The sequence below is a fragment of the Lissotriton helveticus genome, chromosome 10 (genome assembly GCF_964261635.1).
Source record: "Lissotriton helveticus chromosome 10, aLisHel1.1, whole genome shotgun sequence".
Classification (NCBI taxonomy): Eukaryota; Metazoa; Chordata; class Amphibia; order Caudata; family Salamandridae; genus Lissotriton; species Lissotriton helveticus.
Genome location: NC_136071.1, coordinates 1,013,830,691 through 1,013,851,158, shown reverse-complemented (window position 1 = coordinate 1,013,851,158; position 20,468 = coordinate 1,013,830,691). Strand labels below are relative to the sequence as shown.

General features: G+C 43.4%; 1 protein-coding gene across 1 annotated transcript in view; it reads left to right on the top strand.

Moving 5' to 3' along the window:
• The window catches only part of C1GALT1 (core 1 synthase, glycoprotein-N-acetylgalactosamine 3-beta-galactosyltransferase 1), a 152,037-nt gene extending 133,813 nt beyond the window's left edge, over positions 1-18,224 (top strand). The window contains exon 5 of the mRNA XM_078663719.1: positions 14,467-18,224. Coding sequence (XP_078519845.1) covers positions 14,467-14,667 — 201 coding nt within the window. The 3' untranslated portion in view covers positions 14,668-18,224. The remainder of the gene's footprint in view (positions 1-14,466) is intronic.
• Positions 18,225-20,468: the final 2,244 nt, after the last annotated feature.

The window sequence follows — 20,468 nt, the reverse complement described above, 5'->3', positions numbered from 1 at the left end:
GGCTTCTCAAGGACAGTCCATTGGAAATCAGTTTCATTGTGCTGTTTCTCCAAGAAATGTCGTGTGAGTTTCGTGTGGGACTTCTTGCAGCGAAAAGAGCTCTTATGCTCCAACATTCTTGTGCGGACTTTTCGAGTTGTCATGCCCACATATCGAATGGAACATATACATGTCAGCATGTAGATTAAATTATTGCTGTTGCAATTGCTGAAATTGCACTGCACCCAAGGTCTATTCGTACCTATGTCTATCTCTCTGGTATGATTCGTCTGGGGACAGACAGAGCAAATGCCACACGGGTGGTGACCCACCACAGGAGGGAGATTCCATAGGAAATCCCAACGCATACCCCACGACAATTCACATGGAGACCGAGACAGACAGTGCTCCAGGACCAGGTGTTCCGTGAGGAACTGCGTCGGGCAATAATAGATTATTTCAAACATAACTCCGGATCGCTACAGAGTACAAGGATACTCTGGGAGGCTTTCAAAGCCACCATTAGGGGCCATTGCATTAGCAAACATGCTGGCATATTAAAGGATATCCAAGGACAACTAGAAAGGATAGAAACTGATATTACTAGATTGGAACGGGAATTTGAAGACACCCACGACAACACAATACTGGCTGATATTAGAACACAGATTGATAAATATAACAAGTCCGCAGATAAGGTAAAATACATTTCGCACAAATATACTGCTAGGAACTATGGAGAGGGTGGGAGACCTGGAAGGGCATTGTCACATAAACTCAAGCCCACTCATACCACGGCGTATATTACGCAGATCCAAAATGAGCAGCGCCAAACAGTATACGACACTCTGGCTATTCTAGAACGCTTCACCAAATACTACACTTAGTTATACTCTGCTCAGGCGACGACCTCTATATCATACATACTAGGCTATCTGGATGATGTAGCACTGGCATGGCTATCAGATACTCATTGAGAATACTTATATTTATTATATTGTTTTGTAACCTATGAAATTGCCTATCTTTGAACTCCAATAAAAAATTATGACACAGAGAATACTTCTGACACCATATTACTAAAGACAAAATAGTAGAAGCCATTAACTCCCTCCCTAATAATAAAGCATGGACTCCCGGGAGAATTTTTATAAGGAATTCCGAGATCTTCTAATCTCACATTTGGCTGAAATGTTTGAGGAAGCCTACGAAGAAGGCACACTCCTGACCTCATTAAGTGAGGCACTCCTGATAGCACTCCAGAAGCCGGGTAAAGACCCCACTGAGTGCGAGTTATACAGTCCTTTATCCCTGATAAACATAGATGCTAAGATTTTAGCAAAAAATAATAGCGAACAGAATACAACCGCTCTTATGTAATCTGGTATACCAGATCAGGCAGGCTTAATGCCAACACGATCCACCACCCACAATATCTGTACCATTTTTGCGCTATACCACCAAATAGATCCGAACATGCCAGCAGCTGCGGCTCCCTTAGACGCCGCCAAGGCATTTGACTCGGTGGAGCATGTTTGTCACTCTTCGTAAAATGGGGTTCCCAGGGCCATTTCTAAAATGGATATCACTACTATATGCTGCGCCTAGAGCACGGGTCAGAAGAAACAGGTACACATCCAGCCCAATAGAAATTATGGGAGGTACCAGACAGGGCTGCCCCTTGTCACCAATGCTTTTTGCCTTAATCCTTACAATTCGACCTCAGGCCCATTGGAATTGTGTTGTATGCTGATGATATGGTCATTTATACCACGCACCCTGATAGGAACCTAAATCCACTCATTAGAGAATATGTCAGATAAGAGCAATATGTAGGCCTCCGGATAAACTATGATAAATCGATTGTGATGCCTCTCACTGCCGGCACATCGGAACCGGATCTGGAATACCCTTTAAAATGGCGAACAGACCCAGTCAAATATTTAGGGATCTGGATTCATCGTGATCCAGAAACTAGTCGTCCGAGAGAACTATTGCAAGGCGTCGGTGAGACTAGAAGAGAAGGTTGATTAATGGATTCAAATGCCTCTCTCTATGGTGGAGAGAATAGCCCTATACCTTTTTTGGAATATACCAATATGGTTAACCACAGCCTTTTTTGTCAGACTATGCTCTATTTTGCAACGACTGACTTGGACATGTAAACAGGCCAGGACTAGTTGGAAGATCCTAACACAACCGTACCATCTAGGGGGATTTGGGGCGCCAGACTTCCACTTATACTTTCTCTGCGCACAGGTGCAACATGCACACTACTGGACGAAACCCCATGCATACATCCCACACATTTCGGTGGAAAAAGCGTATATCCTATGCCACTGACTGCACTTATAGCCGACCTGATCAAGTATACACCGTCAGAAAAGATACACACAGCTCAATGCACTTCTAGGGCGTGGCATGAGTTGGCACATAGAGCACATAAGCTACCGGTATATGCACAGGCGTTGCCCACGGCGAGACACCCTAAGCTTACGGTAACGCAAGGAAAGAAAATGCACACATTGCTGGTGGAGATGGGGCTGAATACTATGGGACATATATTCCCACATAATAAATTCATTAAATGGACAGATACCTCACTATGCGCCCATCATTTCCCCCTGAAGAAATTTGCTTACTTACGATTACGCACGGCAATCAGGTCACTGTAGACTACTTTTCCAGACAAACACATGCAATTGAACACAGTACAAATATTGTTATCGGCTCCTTCCCGAAAAAACTTGGTGACACGCCTATACTACGCGGCCCAAGAGGAGCAGGTTGAGAAGTCTAATACAGCGGTAGGTAGATGGATAACCGCACTGGGTGAGACAATAGACGAACATGACTGGCAATACAGCTGCACACAACTCACGCTCCTCACGTCAAACTGCAACCCGCGCATTATTCATTTCAAATTCCTTCATCAACTATACTACACGCCGGCTAAGCTACACAGACTAGGCCTTCGAGAGACAGATATCTGCCAGAGGTGTAATGCACCGAGCGCTGACTTTTTGCACATGTCATGGTCATGTCTACAACTGCAGTTATATTGCAATGATGTCACTAACACACTAACTGAAATGTTACTGGAACAGATTCCTAACACCCCCTTGGTGTGCGTTTTAGGAGTCAGGAAACTTAAATATGCTAGATGTAGGAAATTCTTGGCAGTTGCACTACTGCTTGCTAAGAGGGGCATAGCGATAAGATGGGGAAGCAAGAGACCCCCTAGACTTAAAGATTGGATCACGGAAATTGATGGCTCATCTCAAACGGTTGTAAAGATCCTAAAGCCAGACTCCATTTTGAACTTGTTAAGTTACCCTGTCTGCCTTTGGCCCATGTGCCGATGTCATTACATTTCACAGAACTCATGAAAGTGTCAGTTCACACAAAAAAATACTTTGCTAACACCTAAGATGACACAAGTCTGCTATGTGTTCCCTGATACGATAATTTCAAGGTCTGACAGTGACTGTGCAAAATAAACATGCAATCTGAATTGACGTATTTTTGTCATTCTGGTTCACACCGGTTATGTCTTGGACTAAGTATACAGTCCCCCCCAGAGTAGGGTAAAAGTCTGTGGTCCACCCTACAAAAAACCCATGAATTGACCACTGAGGGTGAGGGAGAGAGCTCTTCGCCCCAAATTATCGCAAGAGGTCTTGCCAGAATGTTGCAGTATCCATTCCTATGATGAGAGCCAATACAGAGAGAAGATGAACGGAGCCCAGCTGATGTGTGCTTTCATTCTGAGGGAACACTCTCTCCTGGCTGAAGTCTTATAACCATAGGTTTTCCTCTGCGAACAGCTATGCAGTGCATTGGTTTCCAAGAAACTCTAGAGGCAAGTTAGCTACTCCATGCCTTTATAGTGTGGCACATGTTAGAAATGTCCATATTATTCTCGCTGTTAATGACATGTACTAAGCAACAGGATGAGACTTTTAAATATATAGTGTCTTTCCTTTATTGCAGTGCCTGTGTGTTGTATTCTAAAGAATAAAATTGAGTTTGAATTACCATTGCGACCCTGACCTCTTTACGGGGCTGTTAGTAACCCATGAAGCACAGACAAGAATATCAAGTGGGATTGTTTGGGGCTACAATAACCTGGAATTTTATGCTCAAACTTTGGTGCACTGAACCAAGTTTGGGCACCTGTGGGTGGGAAAGGCAAATCTTGTAGAACTATGTTAGTGCCCTAGATTATGCAACAATACATTTGGGAATCCCAGCATTTCCATATTTGGACAATCTGATCCTCAAGTCCAAGTCTCCAGTGATACTATCACACATCACATACAACAGCAGCTTTGCTGATCTGGGCTTTTCTATCAACAGGTCCATGTCTTAACTGAAGCCCTCTCAGCTCATCCTGTTCATAGAGGCAGCACTGAACACTGCAGCGAGTTGAGCCTTCACCCCTCCTCAGATGATAAAGTATATTCAAGTTGTGATTACAATGTTTCCGGGGAGAGCACATGGTCCAGTCCTGATGGTCTTAAGCTGGTTAGGTCTGCTAGTAACCTCTTAGTTATCCACGCACACTGGCACATAAGGGTTCTCAATTGGTGCCTCTGCACACAATGGTTTAGACACGATGGAGATCTATCACATGTTGTGGTGATCTTGGGGGACACTGCAATTGGTTTAATTTGATAGATTGTGGAGAAGAAACTAGCTGAAGGAATGTCCTTCTACCCTTCTTCAGCTGAGACCAGAGATAATGGACGCGTCAACTGTAGTGTGGAGAGCGCACCTGGGGAAACTGGAGATCAGAGGCCTCTGGTCTCCAGAAGAGCGGATATTGCACTTCAGTCTGCTGGAGCTGATATCAATGTGGCTGGTACTGAGGACTTACCTTCCAGTCTGTCCAGACCTTGATAGATAACAAAACTTTGATCCAGTATGTCCACACGCAGGGAAGAGTGTGGTCGCACCTTATCTTCCAATAAGCAATAGGAGACTGGTCCCTGATTCAGAAACACCATATCCAAGTGTTTGCCAACCATTTAGCCCATATTAAGAATGTCAGGACTGACAGATGCCAGTGATATCTTTCTAGCTGTAATTGGCGTCTCCACCAGAGAGTTGGTACAATATATCTTCGCTCTTTGGGGCACACTACAGGAGGATCTTTTTGCAACTTGAAACAATGCTCATTACCCTCAATTCTGTGACCTCCAGTATCTGTTTCCTGGATCTTTGGGGGACCTGTTTCGTTTGAGGTGAAGCTATCCACTTCACTATGCATGTTTTACTATACTCAGTCTGTCAATAAACTTTATTCTGTTTTTGTTTGAAAAACCATAAAAGTTACACAGATACAATACATAAAAACAGTAAGGTATTGACACAATTTAAAAGAAAAGGTCCAGTACCGCACAGTAAATCATCTTAAAACATATCTAAATAAACAGACTCTACACATCCATACAATGCCTTGATTTCACAGATGCTTTTAAAAACCCTACTATAAAAGAGATACAATCCTCCTTCAACAATTGGAGATACACAAGGGCTGGTCTAACTTGTTTAAAATTCATCTTTTGTAAAATGGTAACTAAAAAATGCCTACGGGGGAATTAATATAGTTTACATAAGAACACAAAGTGCAGCAGCTCCTGCTGAGACTTTCCGTCACTGCAGCAGGACTGGAATGCCCGCCTTCCTATGCAGGGAAAATCAGCTCCTGTTGCCCTCAGTGCGCTATCTAGTTCATTTATATAAAAATTGAATAAAAAAGGCGCCCGTATACATCCCTGCCAGACTCCCCTCTTAATAACAAAGTCCCTAGGTCCCTGCAAATCCTGTTAGAACCTGACATTAGCTTTAGTGGAAATATGCAGGTCCTCAAGAAAATTAACAATACCGGTCTCCACCCCTATTACCGTGATGGACTGCCACAGTTTGTCCCTGTTTACAAAGTCAAACACAGATGGCAAGTCCATGAAGGCAAGATGAATAGATCCGGGGCGAGCAACTGTATATTTGCTCAGTATCATAGATAAATTAAGACACTGAGCAATGGTAGAGCGTCCCGCCCGTAATCCATACTGGACAACCGACATGATCTTATGTTTATCTGTTGATAATCTCTGTAGGAGAATGCGCCCTACCACTTTGATCACGAAATCTGTAAGCGTGATCGGTCTATAACAATGGGTACTGTTTCTATTTCCCTTCTTAAAAGCAGGGACAATAGTTGAGGAAGCCCAAGACTTGGAACAACCACTCTTTGCCGCTTCATTAAAAACTGTTTCCAATATCAGCGCCCAGAATGGAGGGTCTGCCTTAAATAAGTCTGGTGGGATCCTGTGTGGCCCTGGTGCTTTATTGATCGATAAACCTGTAATGCCATGCAGGATCTCAGCCCTGTCAAAGGTTAATACCGGATCCTTTATATCCCGGCTTTTTTTGAGATTGGGCACCTGAGGTCAATCAAACATAGATTTAAAATAAAGTACCCACTCCTCCTATGTGATGTGTGAATCTAGCCCCCCCCTTCCTGATCAAAAAGGGGCCTATTCACAATACTCCAAAACCTCAAGCTGTTCTTAAGAGTGCTTGAGTCGATCAGCTTCCTCCTTCAAATTATCCTTTCGCTTGGCCGGGGCTGCCTTATATTCCTTTCGACAAGCACATACGTTGGACTGAATTCTCGGTTTGACAGACAGGGCTTTCCTCAACCTTTTTGCTGCTCTAGAGCAGTGGGGGTCAAACCACCTGGGACCATATGAGGCTTTTTTGCTAGCTGGGACACCTAAAATGTCACCAACTTTTTGCACTAACAACTCGTATGCACCAAGAACCTGATTAGGAGGGCCACCCTCCATAGTACATAGTAGTACTTCTTGGGCACAAGATATTTTTACAAAACTTGACAGGGGACACCTGAGCCCATTTTAGGCTGCGCTTGCCATCCGTCGGTCTCAGTGCACCCCCTAGATAAAACAACCCCAGTCTTTGCTGTTAATGGGCCCGACATGTGAACTGTTAGTGGGTTATGATCGCTGAATTCACTCTCCACGATATCAAAACCATGGAAGGAGAATAGCAATAAGGAGGAAATTAATAAGATAAAATCAATAAATAACCCCCTATCGTGCCCTTTAAACGTTGGCACAGAGAACTTAGTATGTGGGTCAGTTAAAGACATCAAGGCCACCAAATCCAATTCATTCATCATATAATTTAGCAGTTCCCCCTGGATATGATGTTCAAAATGAAAGCCCCTCATACGTGGGCAGCCCAGCTCGGAAATGCAAGATAATGGTGGGTTACCACAGGGGTGTATGTTAAAATCCCCAGAAACCAGGAGGTTATGTAAACTGAGTCCCAAAGATTGTCTTATGATCATTCCCAAAGTGGTGATATTAGAAGCCTCGTGTGATAGGCTACCGAGTTATAAAAATTAACAATCCTCCATCTGGAATCTCCCCTTTTTACAGACATAGCCAAAATTCCAGGATGGGTAGTTGGTATTACTTGGATCTGGCAGTCAACGGCTACCGAGATAAACACAACTAGACCACCCTTTGGTCTTCCACTCACCAATGAGATAGCCGGCACAAAGAAAGCATTGTAACCTTCCAGAAATAGGTCACAATCCACTGACCATGTTTCCTGAAGGATAATTACCGTAAATTGCCTTACATATTGTACCCACAGAGGGTCATGGAGCTTGTTGGCCAACCCAGCAATGTTCCAGGATAGGAAGTTGTTTGGACTAACATCTAAGGGCCTTGAGGCTGCCTCCTTTGGGGACTCCGTGAGAACAACCAGGTCCGGCTCAGGGGTTAGTCAATCACAATCCTCCAAACCTGTTAAAGCAGCAAAACGATTGTTTGATGTTAATAAGAGGTCAGTGCCGAACTGCCGGTCTAATTTCGGGGGTGGGTAAACCCTGGCGTTAAGCTGTTGCCTAAATGCTAGTCTACTTGGCCGCCCACCTCCGGGAAATACGCTGGGGACATTTTCAATCATGTCCCTAGGCGGACCTGGCTTATAGAAGTAACCCAAAGGTAAAACCCTAATGACAGATCCCTGTGAAGGGGAGAGGCCATTATCCCCAGCTAATATACGGACAGCAATATGTGGGTTATCAAAATTTGCAATCACGCAGTCACCAGAGCCCATTTTGCGTATGTTCCTTATCCAGCTGACCTTACGAGCCATGAGGATGTTTCTAGTCAGGCCAACACCTAGGGTAGTAGTATGTGTAAACCAGTGATTTACTTTGTTCATCAGCTGCCCATAATCTTCCTTAACCCCTTTGGGGAGGGAGGAGACACTCCCCAAAACCACTATATATGGGGTGGATTCAGGTGGGAGGTCAATAATAGGGAGACTTACTATCTGTATGTCCCTTCCCTCTGGCCTCCTTACCTTGTGAGACACAGATGATCCTGCCCTAATAGGGGACTGACATGACATTTCTGTAGTGTCCACCCTATCAGTTCTGGTGATTTTAGAGCTGCTCTTATCCACCACCTCGCTATTCACTGCAAGCCTCTCTACTGAACCTACCCCTACTCCTTTACCCCGGTGGCAATGAGGTCTTTACTAGTGTTTGTGCTAGCTGAAGCTGTATCCGACTGCTTGCGACCCACCAGCCCCTCTCATTTTAACAACCTACCTTCAACAAAACCAATTTTTTTAATAATTGGATCTAGTAGAGAAGACAACATGGTTTCCAACCTGCCCCAGAAATTCACCTCCTGTGTACTGTCACACTGTCGATAGGTTGCCCCAATATTAACTGGTTCGTCTGAGTAGGGAGACCCTCTTTACAAGCATTCATGGTTGGCACAGCTAATGTCTTCCTTCCGGTAGTGCCCTGGGTCGATTTATTTAGATTGGTTAATCCCCGCTTCTTCCTTTTTACGGGGGGTGGACCAATGATACCAGTAATCTTCAGTTCGGCCTTTTGCCCTCTAGTTGTAGTTTTAGATTTACCAGGGCGAAGTTCTTGCTCCAGATATGAGCAAGAGACTGATTCTGCCCTCAGAATAAAGGCATCTAAAGTTCTGCCACACTTTCCCCAGATTTCTCTTCTGTCTACTCATATTGACTATCTCAGAGGACACTAAATTAATATAGATCTCTGCAGGGGTACTACATCGAGTTTGGGACAAAGTGTCTTCTGCAATATACAAAGTGCAAAATGCAATACAGTACCAGAGAGAAGAAAAAAGTAATACAACCATAAAAATTTCAACAGGGTAATGTGTTAGCGCTAAAAAATACATAAATGCATATATGTTGTTTAGCAGTAATGATATAAAAACATATAGTCCACAAAAATAGAAAGATCGATGCCAAACCCTAGATGAAAGTGCCTAGTACAGCAGTACAGTACTTAAAGCATAAACCAATACAATATCAACAATAAACGCTCACAGAGCAATATGTTTGTGCTATAAGTGCAAAAGTGCAAATAAATGGCAGTAATATAAAAAATGTAAAATCCGTATAAAAAGCTGAGATACCAAGTGCGGGACGGGCACCAGAGTTTAAAATTCAAAGTCTAGGCCCCTGTAGTTTTTTTTAGGAAGAGTTACAAGTGGTCCTGATATAGTATGATATAAGGGGATTGAACTCTTAACAAGAGAACACCAATACTACCAACGAGCTCAAGAATGGCAGTAATGTCGAGTGCAAAATAGTACCTGCAACAAACTCCGTCACTAGTCTGTGCCCCAGATCCTCAGATGAAAGGGGAGTGGCCCTGCCTGCCTCTTCCTGGCTGTGACTGGCGCAGACGGGCCCACCCGTCCCGCGCTGCGGGAGCCTGCTGATGCTTTGATGCGCCTCCGGGCGCTGCAGGTGTGGCAATGCGGTGCAGGGGAGCCTGGGGATTGGAGTCGTGCAGACACACTGTGCGTGGCTCTCACCCCGGTGCTGCTGGCAGTGCTTCTGGCATTAGGTAGGGCGCCCCGAACTGCGGGACCCCGCTCGATGCTTTAATGTGCCTCCGGGCGCCTTCAGGTGTGGTAATGCGGTGCGGGGGAGCCTGGGGATTGGAGTCCTGCAGACCCACTGTGTGTGGCTCTCACAGTGGGTCATTTATTATTAGTGAGTCTGGCAGTGGGTCATTTATTGTTTTCAGTGTCTTTAGAGTGCTGAAGACTTTGAGTTCCATGTTTTAATCGAAGCGTGGATGTTCTCCTAATTTTCCAAAAAGGTATTAAAGTTCTTTAGAAGGGTGTTCGCAATGAGTTGATCTGATGAGAGATGAGTCCAAACGACTGTCTGTCGCAGTCTGAAGGTTTGATCTTCTGTGTTGACCTTGGTTTGTTGATAGGATCCTGAGTAGGGAGAGTGGGATGGCAACGTGGTCAGCCTGGTTTAGAGGTGTAGGTGAGATGGGCCTTTGGGGTGGGTTGGTTTGTGTGACATAGTTTTCAGTTAGTTAAGAAACTGACAACGTCAAACATGTATAAATATGCAGTAAAATGTAGAACCACAGAACAGCAGTTGTTGTCCACACAACAGACACAATAGAAACCATGATTACAAAGAACAATGCATATCGTATTGTACATACATTTATATAGTTCTTTATACCTTTAATGAGTAACCAAGATACATTCAATATCTACTGTTTGAGAAATGCATTGAACGGTGTCCTAGTGCTGTACATAAGTGTATATAATACTATTTCAGAAAAGTAAGAATTGCAATCCTTTAGCCAAAAAGTGTAACTCTTACAGTACTGTTCATGACCACTAGCTGACCGTACTCTATATCACAATGCAGAATGTAAAGAATGCAGCCTGTATGGAATATACCAACAGTGATGTTTGCGTTCAAAAGTTATTCAGCCCGGAAACTGCCTTTTCTCTGATTTAGGATTCGTTTTCCACAGTATTTCAACTTGAACCAAGACACAAAATGCAATATTACAGCATTTGGTCATAGAATTCAGATAGTCCTGCACAGAGCATACCGAATACCATCCTGTTATCGTATTTAATTGTCGGTTATCTGTACTGTCCATGGCCTTGTTCATATCATAAAGTCAATCGATGTGTTTAAATATTATAACGGAGCATTAATACCAAAGAGAAAAAAAATCTGTGCAGGCAGGGGTGCATGAGAGAATTGAGTGCTGAGTGTTACACAAAGCCCAAGAGCCTCCATTAGGAGAGGTGTCATCTTTCTTACAGACAGCTACAGTGGTAGAGCACCGTCGTTCATAGTGCTTTTAAAATTATGAAGTATGTCCTCCCACTTATTATCCCTGGGGCATTTGCGAAGGCCATTGCCTTCCTCGTCTCAGGGCTTTGCTCCCGGCCTTAGCCGACTTCAGAGTGGTGAGCTGCCAGGCCATCTACAGGGAGGGGGGACTCTTGCACTCTCCATCTTAAGGTTATGGCTCCCCTTGGACGCTCATGACGAGCTCAGCTCGTCATGGAGTTTCCATTGATTTCAATGGAAATTACAGTAAAATCCATAAAGTGCCTTAGCATCCAAGTGGTTAAGTAGGAGTAGGGCAAGTCCAGAAAACTGAAAGCTAGCTTATTCTTTTTGGTTCGCTTGAAGTGGCTCAGAGCACATACCTCCCAGCTCTGAAGATTGAGAAAGCCTGTGATATTAGTGAGTAAACCAGGGACTGTAGGCCAATAGCCAGGTAGGAGGTGCACCTTTAAAGCATGTGCTGGAGATCTACTGAGGAATCCTCACATTGGGAACATGTTGCTCTGGGTAGATTTTGTTAATTTTGTCCGTGGACAAATATGCTCTGTGAAGAACATTGAGCTGAATGTATTTCAATCTGGTGAGCATGAAACAGTGTGCGGGTATGCAGGCACTGTGCCCTGTTCTTTATCTTGCAGCACCCTCCCTATCTCTCTCCTATTCTTAGCGCAGACTCTAGCATGATCTGCATATGTTCTCCTAAGGATTTATTTAGCCAGCTCACTAGCCGACAGCCCCCACCGATCTTGAATGAATGTTTGTGGCGCTCTGGCTGTCTTAACTCGGATTTCTTGGCATGTTTTAATCTCAGTTGTGGGCTAAGAATTGACCTTTGAATTGTTGCTGAATTGCAGCCAATGTGAGGAGTTGTCCATCCTGAATAAATCACCCAGTGTTGTAATACCCATTGCTTTACAAAAAGCCCGGGTCCCCAACTGTGAACCTACCCTGATAATTCAAACAACCCCAAAAGAGGGATGGAAGACACATAGGGCACCACATGTTTAGTAAAGAGCAAGCGTCGGCAAAAGCAGTTCTGAACTCTCTGTATTAGCCAAGATTGTTCCCTACCAGCTTAGCACATGCAAGGAAACATTTTAGCAGGTGTTGAAGTTGTAGTTGGCCTTTCCCTGAACAAGTATCCTCCAGTGAGCACCCCTAAAAGCAACGGCTCACCTATAGCAGATGTGGCAATAGGTAATGGTGCTTGAAATTAGAGGTCCTTAGCCCTCCCCTTTGGTGTCAGGAGTTGCGGGTTACCCACCAACACTCGGCGACAGCTGTAGCACCAGATAAGGTCCCAAGAAATTTAAGGTGGAAGCCATTGAAGCCTAAAGTTTTCCCTGTATTAAGGCTGTGTATGGCTTCCTTGACCTCGTAGTCTGCTATGGGGCGTCCATCATGCCTCATTGGTCCAGTTGGACTGAGGGTATCCGTATGTGAGTTAGGAATTCCTCAATCATGGGTGCAAGACTGCATCAATTTTGGTCTCCGGAGACGTTCTGGTCATGCCAATGGCCTTTAGGATAGCGTCCAGTTTATTAGTGTTGCTAATGGGTGTGGTGTTGAGTCCATGATTGGGGAATCCATGCTCTTACCTGTGAGAACATTCACTGGTGGCTGCTGGGTTGATCTAGCCCCTTATTCCTACTCATTCCTGAAGCATCTGTTTCCTTCCGGAGAAGCCAGGCAAGGCCTTTTTCTGCTCGGGTCATAGGCCAATCTGGGGTCCCTAGACCAAGGGAACCAAGTACACGGGCAACTTGAAGGGTCTCCGATCTACCACACAGGCCTGCTAGCCATGACCGTGTCTGCAGGACAGGCACTTTCACACTGGATCCCTATGCAGTCTTTGTCCGTTTCGACTTGTAGGTTGCAATGTAGACAATGGAGTCGCTGTGGTGCAGTTTGTCTTTAACTGGGTTTGAGCTCTGTAAATGGACTCACCCACGCCAGCTGTGCCACCTAAAAGAGCGGGCTCTAACTACAGATTAGTCCCCTCTGGTGGCGGGCAATTGGGCCTTGACTGTCTGCTAGACGGGCACATGTAGAGTGAAGAATATGTGCACAATGCTGGAGATGGAGCACCACATTCACATTATACACTAGCGGGGAGTGTGCCTCAGCGCTTGGCCCTACTGTAGAAAGCATGTCCCACGAAAAATCCCTAAGGGGTCCCCCTCAGAGAGTTGGAGGTTATTGACGGCTCCCAGCCTTAGGACCACAACACAGTGCCCAGCGACCTCAAAATGAAGAGAAGAGAGCCACAATTGAAGATGGTAGACCAAGAGGGAAGGTAAGGAAAGCAGGACCCCACCTGTCTCGCTCCTATTGTGTTGTGATGGCTTCAGCTGGTGCCCAGTCCATTGCAGCACAATTAACATATAGCTCTTTCATATGGTTCAAGGCAGTGCCAACCAGCTCAGTGGCTGAACTACTCCATCCCCTCCTCCCTGCCCCCTCCATGATTGTGGTTGTTACCCTGCTAATGAGATCCACTCTGCCCATCACCAGCCCACAGCCTGGCAGCGGTATCTGGTGAGGAAGAGAGGGAACATGTTGGTGTTTTGGGTCAGTGTCTCAGTGCTCCTTGGCCTGGAAGGCATTTTCAACACAGATGAGAAAAGCAGCAGGGCAAAAGAGTTGAGCAGCTAGTTAACAAGCTTAGCTATAGCATTGAGAAAGCAGAGGGCATCCAGCAATTACACTGAGTAAGCATGTCAACCGAGCTCGCGCAGGTCTGTGTCGGTGTTGCCCTGCAAATTACTAGTGTGTTTTGAATAGTTTTAGGGGAATTTCCACAGTTTGAAAAATACTTCAAATTAACAATTGGTTTTTGACTTAAGCCAATTTTGATGCACTTATATCTGATGTTAACTGCCTGGAGATCTTAAGCCTTTTAATCAAGGCCCTTAAAACTTTGTGATATAAATTGCAACGTTTGGTTACATTTTGTTCCTCTAAAGAAATGTCTGTAAAACTGGATGAATTTTAGATTTGGTAAACCAGAAAGCTTGTCTTCTTGGAGACATTTTACTAAATAATGAATATGGTGGTTGTTATAGTGGCCTTTTTGTCTGTGTGTTGCTTTGCAAAATATTGTCTAGCGAAAGGAGTTAAAGGTGGTACTTGCACTAGTGTATAGCAGGAGAGCAATACCTTTTTTCATGATGCAGCATCAATACAAATATATTTATTTGCTCCTAGAAACTTCGGAAAACAAGTGTTGCTATAATATATTTCTGAAACATTTCTCTTTCATTTTAGGGTGCTGGCTGCTGTTCAGATTTGACAGTGTCGTTCCACTATGTTGACTCTACAAAAATGTACGAGTTGGAATACTTCACTTACCACCTCCGTCCATATGGATACAAATACAGATACAATCCCATCTTACATGAGAATATAAACAAACAATTTAAAGAAGACACAGCTGATAAATCAAAATACTCCAAAGGCATTGTCTAAAAGATATTGCATCTGTGATCGATCAAAAGAAACAATCGTATTCATGGATGGATGCAACTTTATGAACCGAAGTTGCGCATCAAGATCAGACTTCGAAAACAGTGTTGGATTTCAGAGGAAGGGATATTTCATTAACCAAGTTAATAATTGTCTGCAACATGGTTTACCAGCAAACCATTGACTACAAGTTGTTGATGAAATTGCAAATGTTTTTTGACACTCCCTATACAGAGCGCCACGGAGCCTGCACCTTGCTTTCCTACAATGTTTGAATAACGTTCACTATACAGCCCAGGTGATTTCATATATTTCAAAACTGTTTATCCTTCAATGGAATATATGAGTACATTGTTAATGGGTGATTTCATATTCAGCTTTTTATATTGTGATTTTTTAAAGGCTTTTAAGTTATTGGCCCTCTGTGGGTCCATTTTCAAGATTGAACATATTTCTAATGTCTGCATTATTACAAAGGGTGTTAGATTCCACGGAATTTCACAACTGGGCATTTGGCACTATTTTCTTAATGCAAAATGCCCTCTTGCGTCCAAAAATGTATGCAAGAATGCATTCTGTCTAAACAAAAATAGCGTGCGGAGTCGGCATTTGGCGCTATTTTCTTAGCGCAAATAACACCCAAACATTCAAAAATGGATGCAAGCATGCATTTTCCCTAGGAAAATAGTGTGGCCTTCAAGCACCCTTATGTACTCCTCATTGATTTAAAAGTACTAATCACAGCAGAGTATGCAAGGATGCTGAGAGATAGTGGTTTCTGAACACTGAGGGAAGAGGGAGCAGTCCCTCTACATTTAGAAACTGCATTGAATAAAACTTTTAATCACTGCAGAGTATTTAAAGGCGCCGAGGAGGTATGCAATGCTTTTTAAACAGAGGGGAGGAATGAGCAGTCCTTCCATGTTTAAAAACCCCTGCAGATTAAAGTAGTTAATTCGCCAGTGAAATTTATCTGTAATTCCACGTCACAAAAGTAACGTGGAATTACCAAATTCCCCCGAGTCTGCTGGCGGAATAAAAAATTCCGCCCAGACCTAATTATTACTTCTTTTTTGTAGCAAGCCCAAATGATCTATATTTGCCTATTATAATCTATTCAGTTTTTTTTAAAGTTCTTCTGTTGAAGTTGTTGATTGAAAAGCCTTAGGGCCTGTTTTAGAGTGTGGTGGAAAGCTTGCTTCATTGCAGCGGCGACAGAGTACCCTTACCCTGTATGTTGTACTGAAGGTCCAACTGCCTCATTTGAAGACCTTCAGCACATCAGTGGCGAACAGTACTCCATCCCTGCCATTGACATAGTAAGGGCTGTCTGAGGTTTTGCCATGTGTCCACCCTATTTAGAATGGGCGAACAAATGGCAGGTTTTTACTTTCGCTTACCACCATTGAAAATGTGCGGTAAGTGAAAGTGAGAACATTTCATTAGCCCCTACACCATGGGGTAAAGGCCATTGCTTTTTTTTCTAAAAGAAAATCCAGCTTTGTAATTTTCTTTTCGAAAATATAAAAATAAATTGAAAGTGCGCTGTATGGCTCACTTTCGCTTAACGAACTGCACACTTTCAGTACATTGACAGGATCATCCTTCTTCCTGCCAGTGTCAGAGATGTCCACTGAGGCAGAAGACATCTCTAAATTTGGAGTGCGGTTAGTCCATCAGGGCGACAGAAAAATACTAACGGAGTAACTGTATTCTAAATCAAACCCTTAATGTAATTTAACCGTTCGTCTATGTAGACATTTCTAGCAATAATCATTATTGATCAGTCTCAGTAAATAATTATTTCTGGTTAACTTAAACCGAAAGTGTAAATAATATACATGAAGACATTTCCATGATATTTATTTTTATGTACCCTTACAGGTTTTGTATTTTTGCATACTTAGTCTATTTATCTTGCCCAATGAAAAAAACATTGTGTTTTTTTGTTTTGTTTTTCTTTGTTTGTTTTAAACAATTTGCTGATCTGACACTTACAATATTGAAAGTTGCAAATCACATTTTACCAGAGCTGTACCTGCAGTTTTCTTTTGTGAGTAGCCACTTGATTGTTCAAGAAATAATCAAGGAAATGATGCTCGTTCCAAGGGCGAGGCCAGCGGATCAGGACATGTCAACTAATGAACTTTCATGGATCAGACAAAAAATATGTATAATTCATGTGCATTGTATAAAGCACCAGGGGGCCTATGTTAGGAAAATACAGCGAATTTCACATCTATTTATTTAGCGCACAGGGTGGGTTACCTCTCAAGACTGTCAGAGGAAACACAAATAGTATATTTTTTTAGTGTCCCGATGAGTATTGATTTAACTAAACTTGACACACTATAGGGCGGCCATTATTACACTGGAAACTAGATACAGCATGCACCATAAAGCTAGACGCTCACACCAATCCTATTTTAAATTGCTTTTCCCTAAGGTTTTTCCTGCCTGTGGTTAGTTTTTGGCCATTAAAATAGGAAGCTCTAATCAACGTTCTACCTCCACTCCTGGAAAACAGCCAGTGACAACAAAAACTAAAGCCTAGAGTTAGAGAAGGGCATCATCTCCTTTTCTGTGTTTTTGAAGGCAACTATCTACATTTTGATGCAAATACGGTAATCTGGTGTTGATGGACGTAAAAAGGACAAACATTTCCTGATGTAGAAGAGCTTCGAAACCTAAGAACAAGTCCAGCCAGATGACTGAAATAAGGGCATCCAAGTATAGATTTCCACCCCAGCCCAGTGTTATTTAAAGAATGTCTACTTTCTTCGAGCATTTTGTTCAGTTTATTGCCTATATTTCAGCAATATCATTTGTCTGCAGTCCTTGACCTTTTGATGCCTTTCCAAAGCCTTTCTTATTCTGCTTAACTGCGTTCATGAGACCTCCTTGCAGCATAAAGTGAGCCTAATGAGTACTAATAGTTTGCTAACTCATGAATGGTGTTAATGCAGTAGTAGAAAGTAGATAGGGTAGGTGTTATCACTTTGATTAGAACCATCCATTAAGTGTGTAACTAAGAAACATTTATCATACTGTTTGTGCTACTTAGCGCCCTGCATATTATGTTAATACCTTCTATTTTAGTTTGCAGCTTAAACACAGTTATGTTTCTGTTTGTTGTGACTGTAAACATCGAAGTATTTAAAGTGTTAGTGGTACAAAATAGACCACCTTCTGTTATGTTCTAAATTAACATCCTTGGTGTGATAATATTTATATCGGTACCACTGCACATGCAGGTTATGTGAAGTATGAACTCTAGAAAGCTTCATTCCAACCATTATATATTTGAAGAATATTTTGCGGAAAACAAGCAATGTTTATGTAAAATATTGCTCTTTTTCCAAGCAGTAAACAGATACTATTCTATGGAATTACAGCATCTGTGCTGATATGCAAAGTGCTATTTTGCCTATTTTCACTACCAAAAGTAAAATCTGTATTTTCTAAAGATTTTTCATGTTTTAAGTGCCTTTTAACATTTGATTAAATGACTGTAAACTATGACCTGCACAATGTTAAAAAATAAATTATATATTTCGTAATTCTGGCTTGAATCTAACTAGTATGCAAATGTATTGATGATTTTGTGTGTGCGTATTTATTCTGATGCGAGTAGGTGGTGAATGGTGGTTGGTTTACTCCTTGTTAGCAGGCAAGATGAAACGCGTTTTCCAATCGAGTACCTATGGGTCAAGATATACCATTGTGAGTTGTTTGTTAAACCACTGTTTACTTTTTGTGGCCGTTTTAAGATTCAAATTTGATGTGTTGTTCTGTGCCTCACAGTCCAGTCCACAGAGGTAAATAGGTTGTTCTCAAGGTTCCTTGGCTCATCCTTGTAGCTAGGTTGATGAGCAGCAAGTGGATTCTCAGCCAACTGTATAGACAGAGAGAGAGAAACAGCAACAAAAATGCAGTTATTTTATAAATGTTCAAGGGATTAAGTATTTACAAGGGAAAGGATACAAATTCCCACACAACAATTGGGATGAACTTCATAGTTTATTAAAGAGGGCAAGTCAGGAAAACCCCAGAAACAGTACAGTCCCTTGAAAAAATAAGGGGAAATATGCTACAGTAGATGGAATTTCACATGTTTTATTAGGGTAAGATAACACTTTAGCAATGAATAATATTTGTAGCTACAGGAAAGTCCTTAAGCTTTTAAATTCCTCAACAAGCTCAAGATACAGTTGGCATTTAAATATTATCCTCGGTTAGTTTAAGCTTGTATCCATCAGTTACTTCAGATTCATCTTTAACCCCTTCGCTGCGGTGGCGATTTCGCCGCAGCGCTAAGGGGTCGGGGGGCGCGCGGCACCCCCATGCTGGTGACGGAACCGCTCCGTCACCAGTCGCGGTCGCGCTGTGCTCATGACGGGGCGGTTCCGTCACGGCCCCGCCCGCTTAATGGAACGCTCAGCGCAGGCGCGAAATCCGCGCCGAGCGGAACCGCTCCATCATCAGCACAGCGCAACTGCAGCTGGTGACGGAGCGGTTTCGTCACCAGCAGGGGAGGGGTAAAGAAAAGGGTTGGTCCCAGATAAAACAAAAAATTGAATCTGTAAACGCTCTGAAAAAAATGGAAGGTTGAGCCCAGTATACACACTTAGGTGATTGCACCATCTCCTTCATCACCTAAGCCTGTCTCCTAGCCCCAAATCTTCAGGCTACGGCCCGCAAACCAGTCTGCAGCGAGCAGACATGGACATGGAGGGAAACGGCGTCTCGTTGAAGGCTCCTTCAGGGTCTCCCCTATGCACAGCCTCTTTTCTGAGCCATACGGATATTTCCTGAAGGTGCGTGGCTCATTGCAGTACGAGCAAGGCATATATGGCTCACCTGCAAGGTTGGGGAAGTCGGAAGGCTCTCCTCTCCCGTACAACGCTGGCTTCAAGGATGGTGCTGCAGCGTGGGGCGGATTGCCTCTGAAGGTAGATTTAATCATTGTGGCTAATTAAGTTTGAGGATAGCCTCTTTGAACTGCTGCCCTGAACAGCTTTGAAATGCTGCTATTCCCCTGGTTCCTTCGCTTATATTCCCAGTGGTCCACTGCTATACCTGCTGCTCAGCCAGTATGAGTGTACTGTGTGGAATGTTGGTGCATGGTGATGAATTGGAATGTTGGGTGCCTGTGAGTGTCAGTTGGAGTATGGGCTGAGCAGCAGGGAGGCTGCTCCTAGTGGGGCTTACATTAGAGATTAACATTTAGCTTATCCTAGAAGCTTACTAATGGAACTCATTATCTAGAACTAACAAAAATAAACCATCTAGTTACGGATTCAATTGTGCCTTGAACATCTAAAACACAAGGCAGAATGCTTCCTCCGGCCCCCTGGTTTAATGAAACCCTTCGCACAGAAAAAAGGGCTGTAAATCCCTCGGAAGGGGTTGGAGGAAGCATCATCACCCAGGCAAAAAACACAGAATATGTAGCTGCATTGAAAAAATACCATGCCTTGTGCAAATCTGCACGTGCAGGCTACTATACAGAATTGATTACCAACGCCCAACACTGTCAAAAGACTTTGTTTAAAGTAGTAAAGGATCGGTCTGCAGCTAGCAAGTTCACACCACCCCCTCCCTTTCTCAAGCATAGCGTGACATGCTTGCCTCCTTTTTTCTGAGCAAAGTAGAGTTAATTCACCGGCAGTTAGAAGTAGATGCTCCCGTGTTAGTGACTCCGTAAATGCTGGCACCCAATCGCTTGGGCTTTTGCACCTGCGTCCCTTTGACTGTCAGCCCATAGTTAAGTCAGACAAGTCCTTGGAAATCGGGGCCTGGCC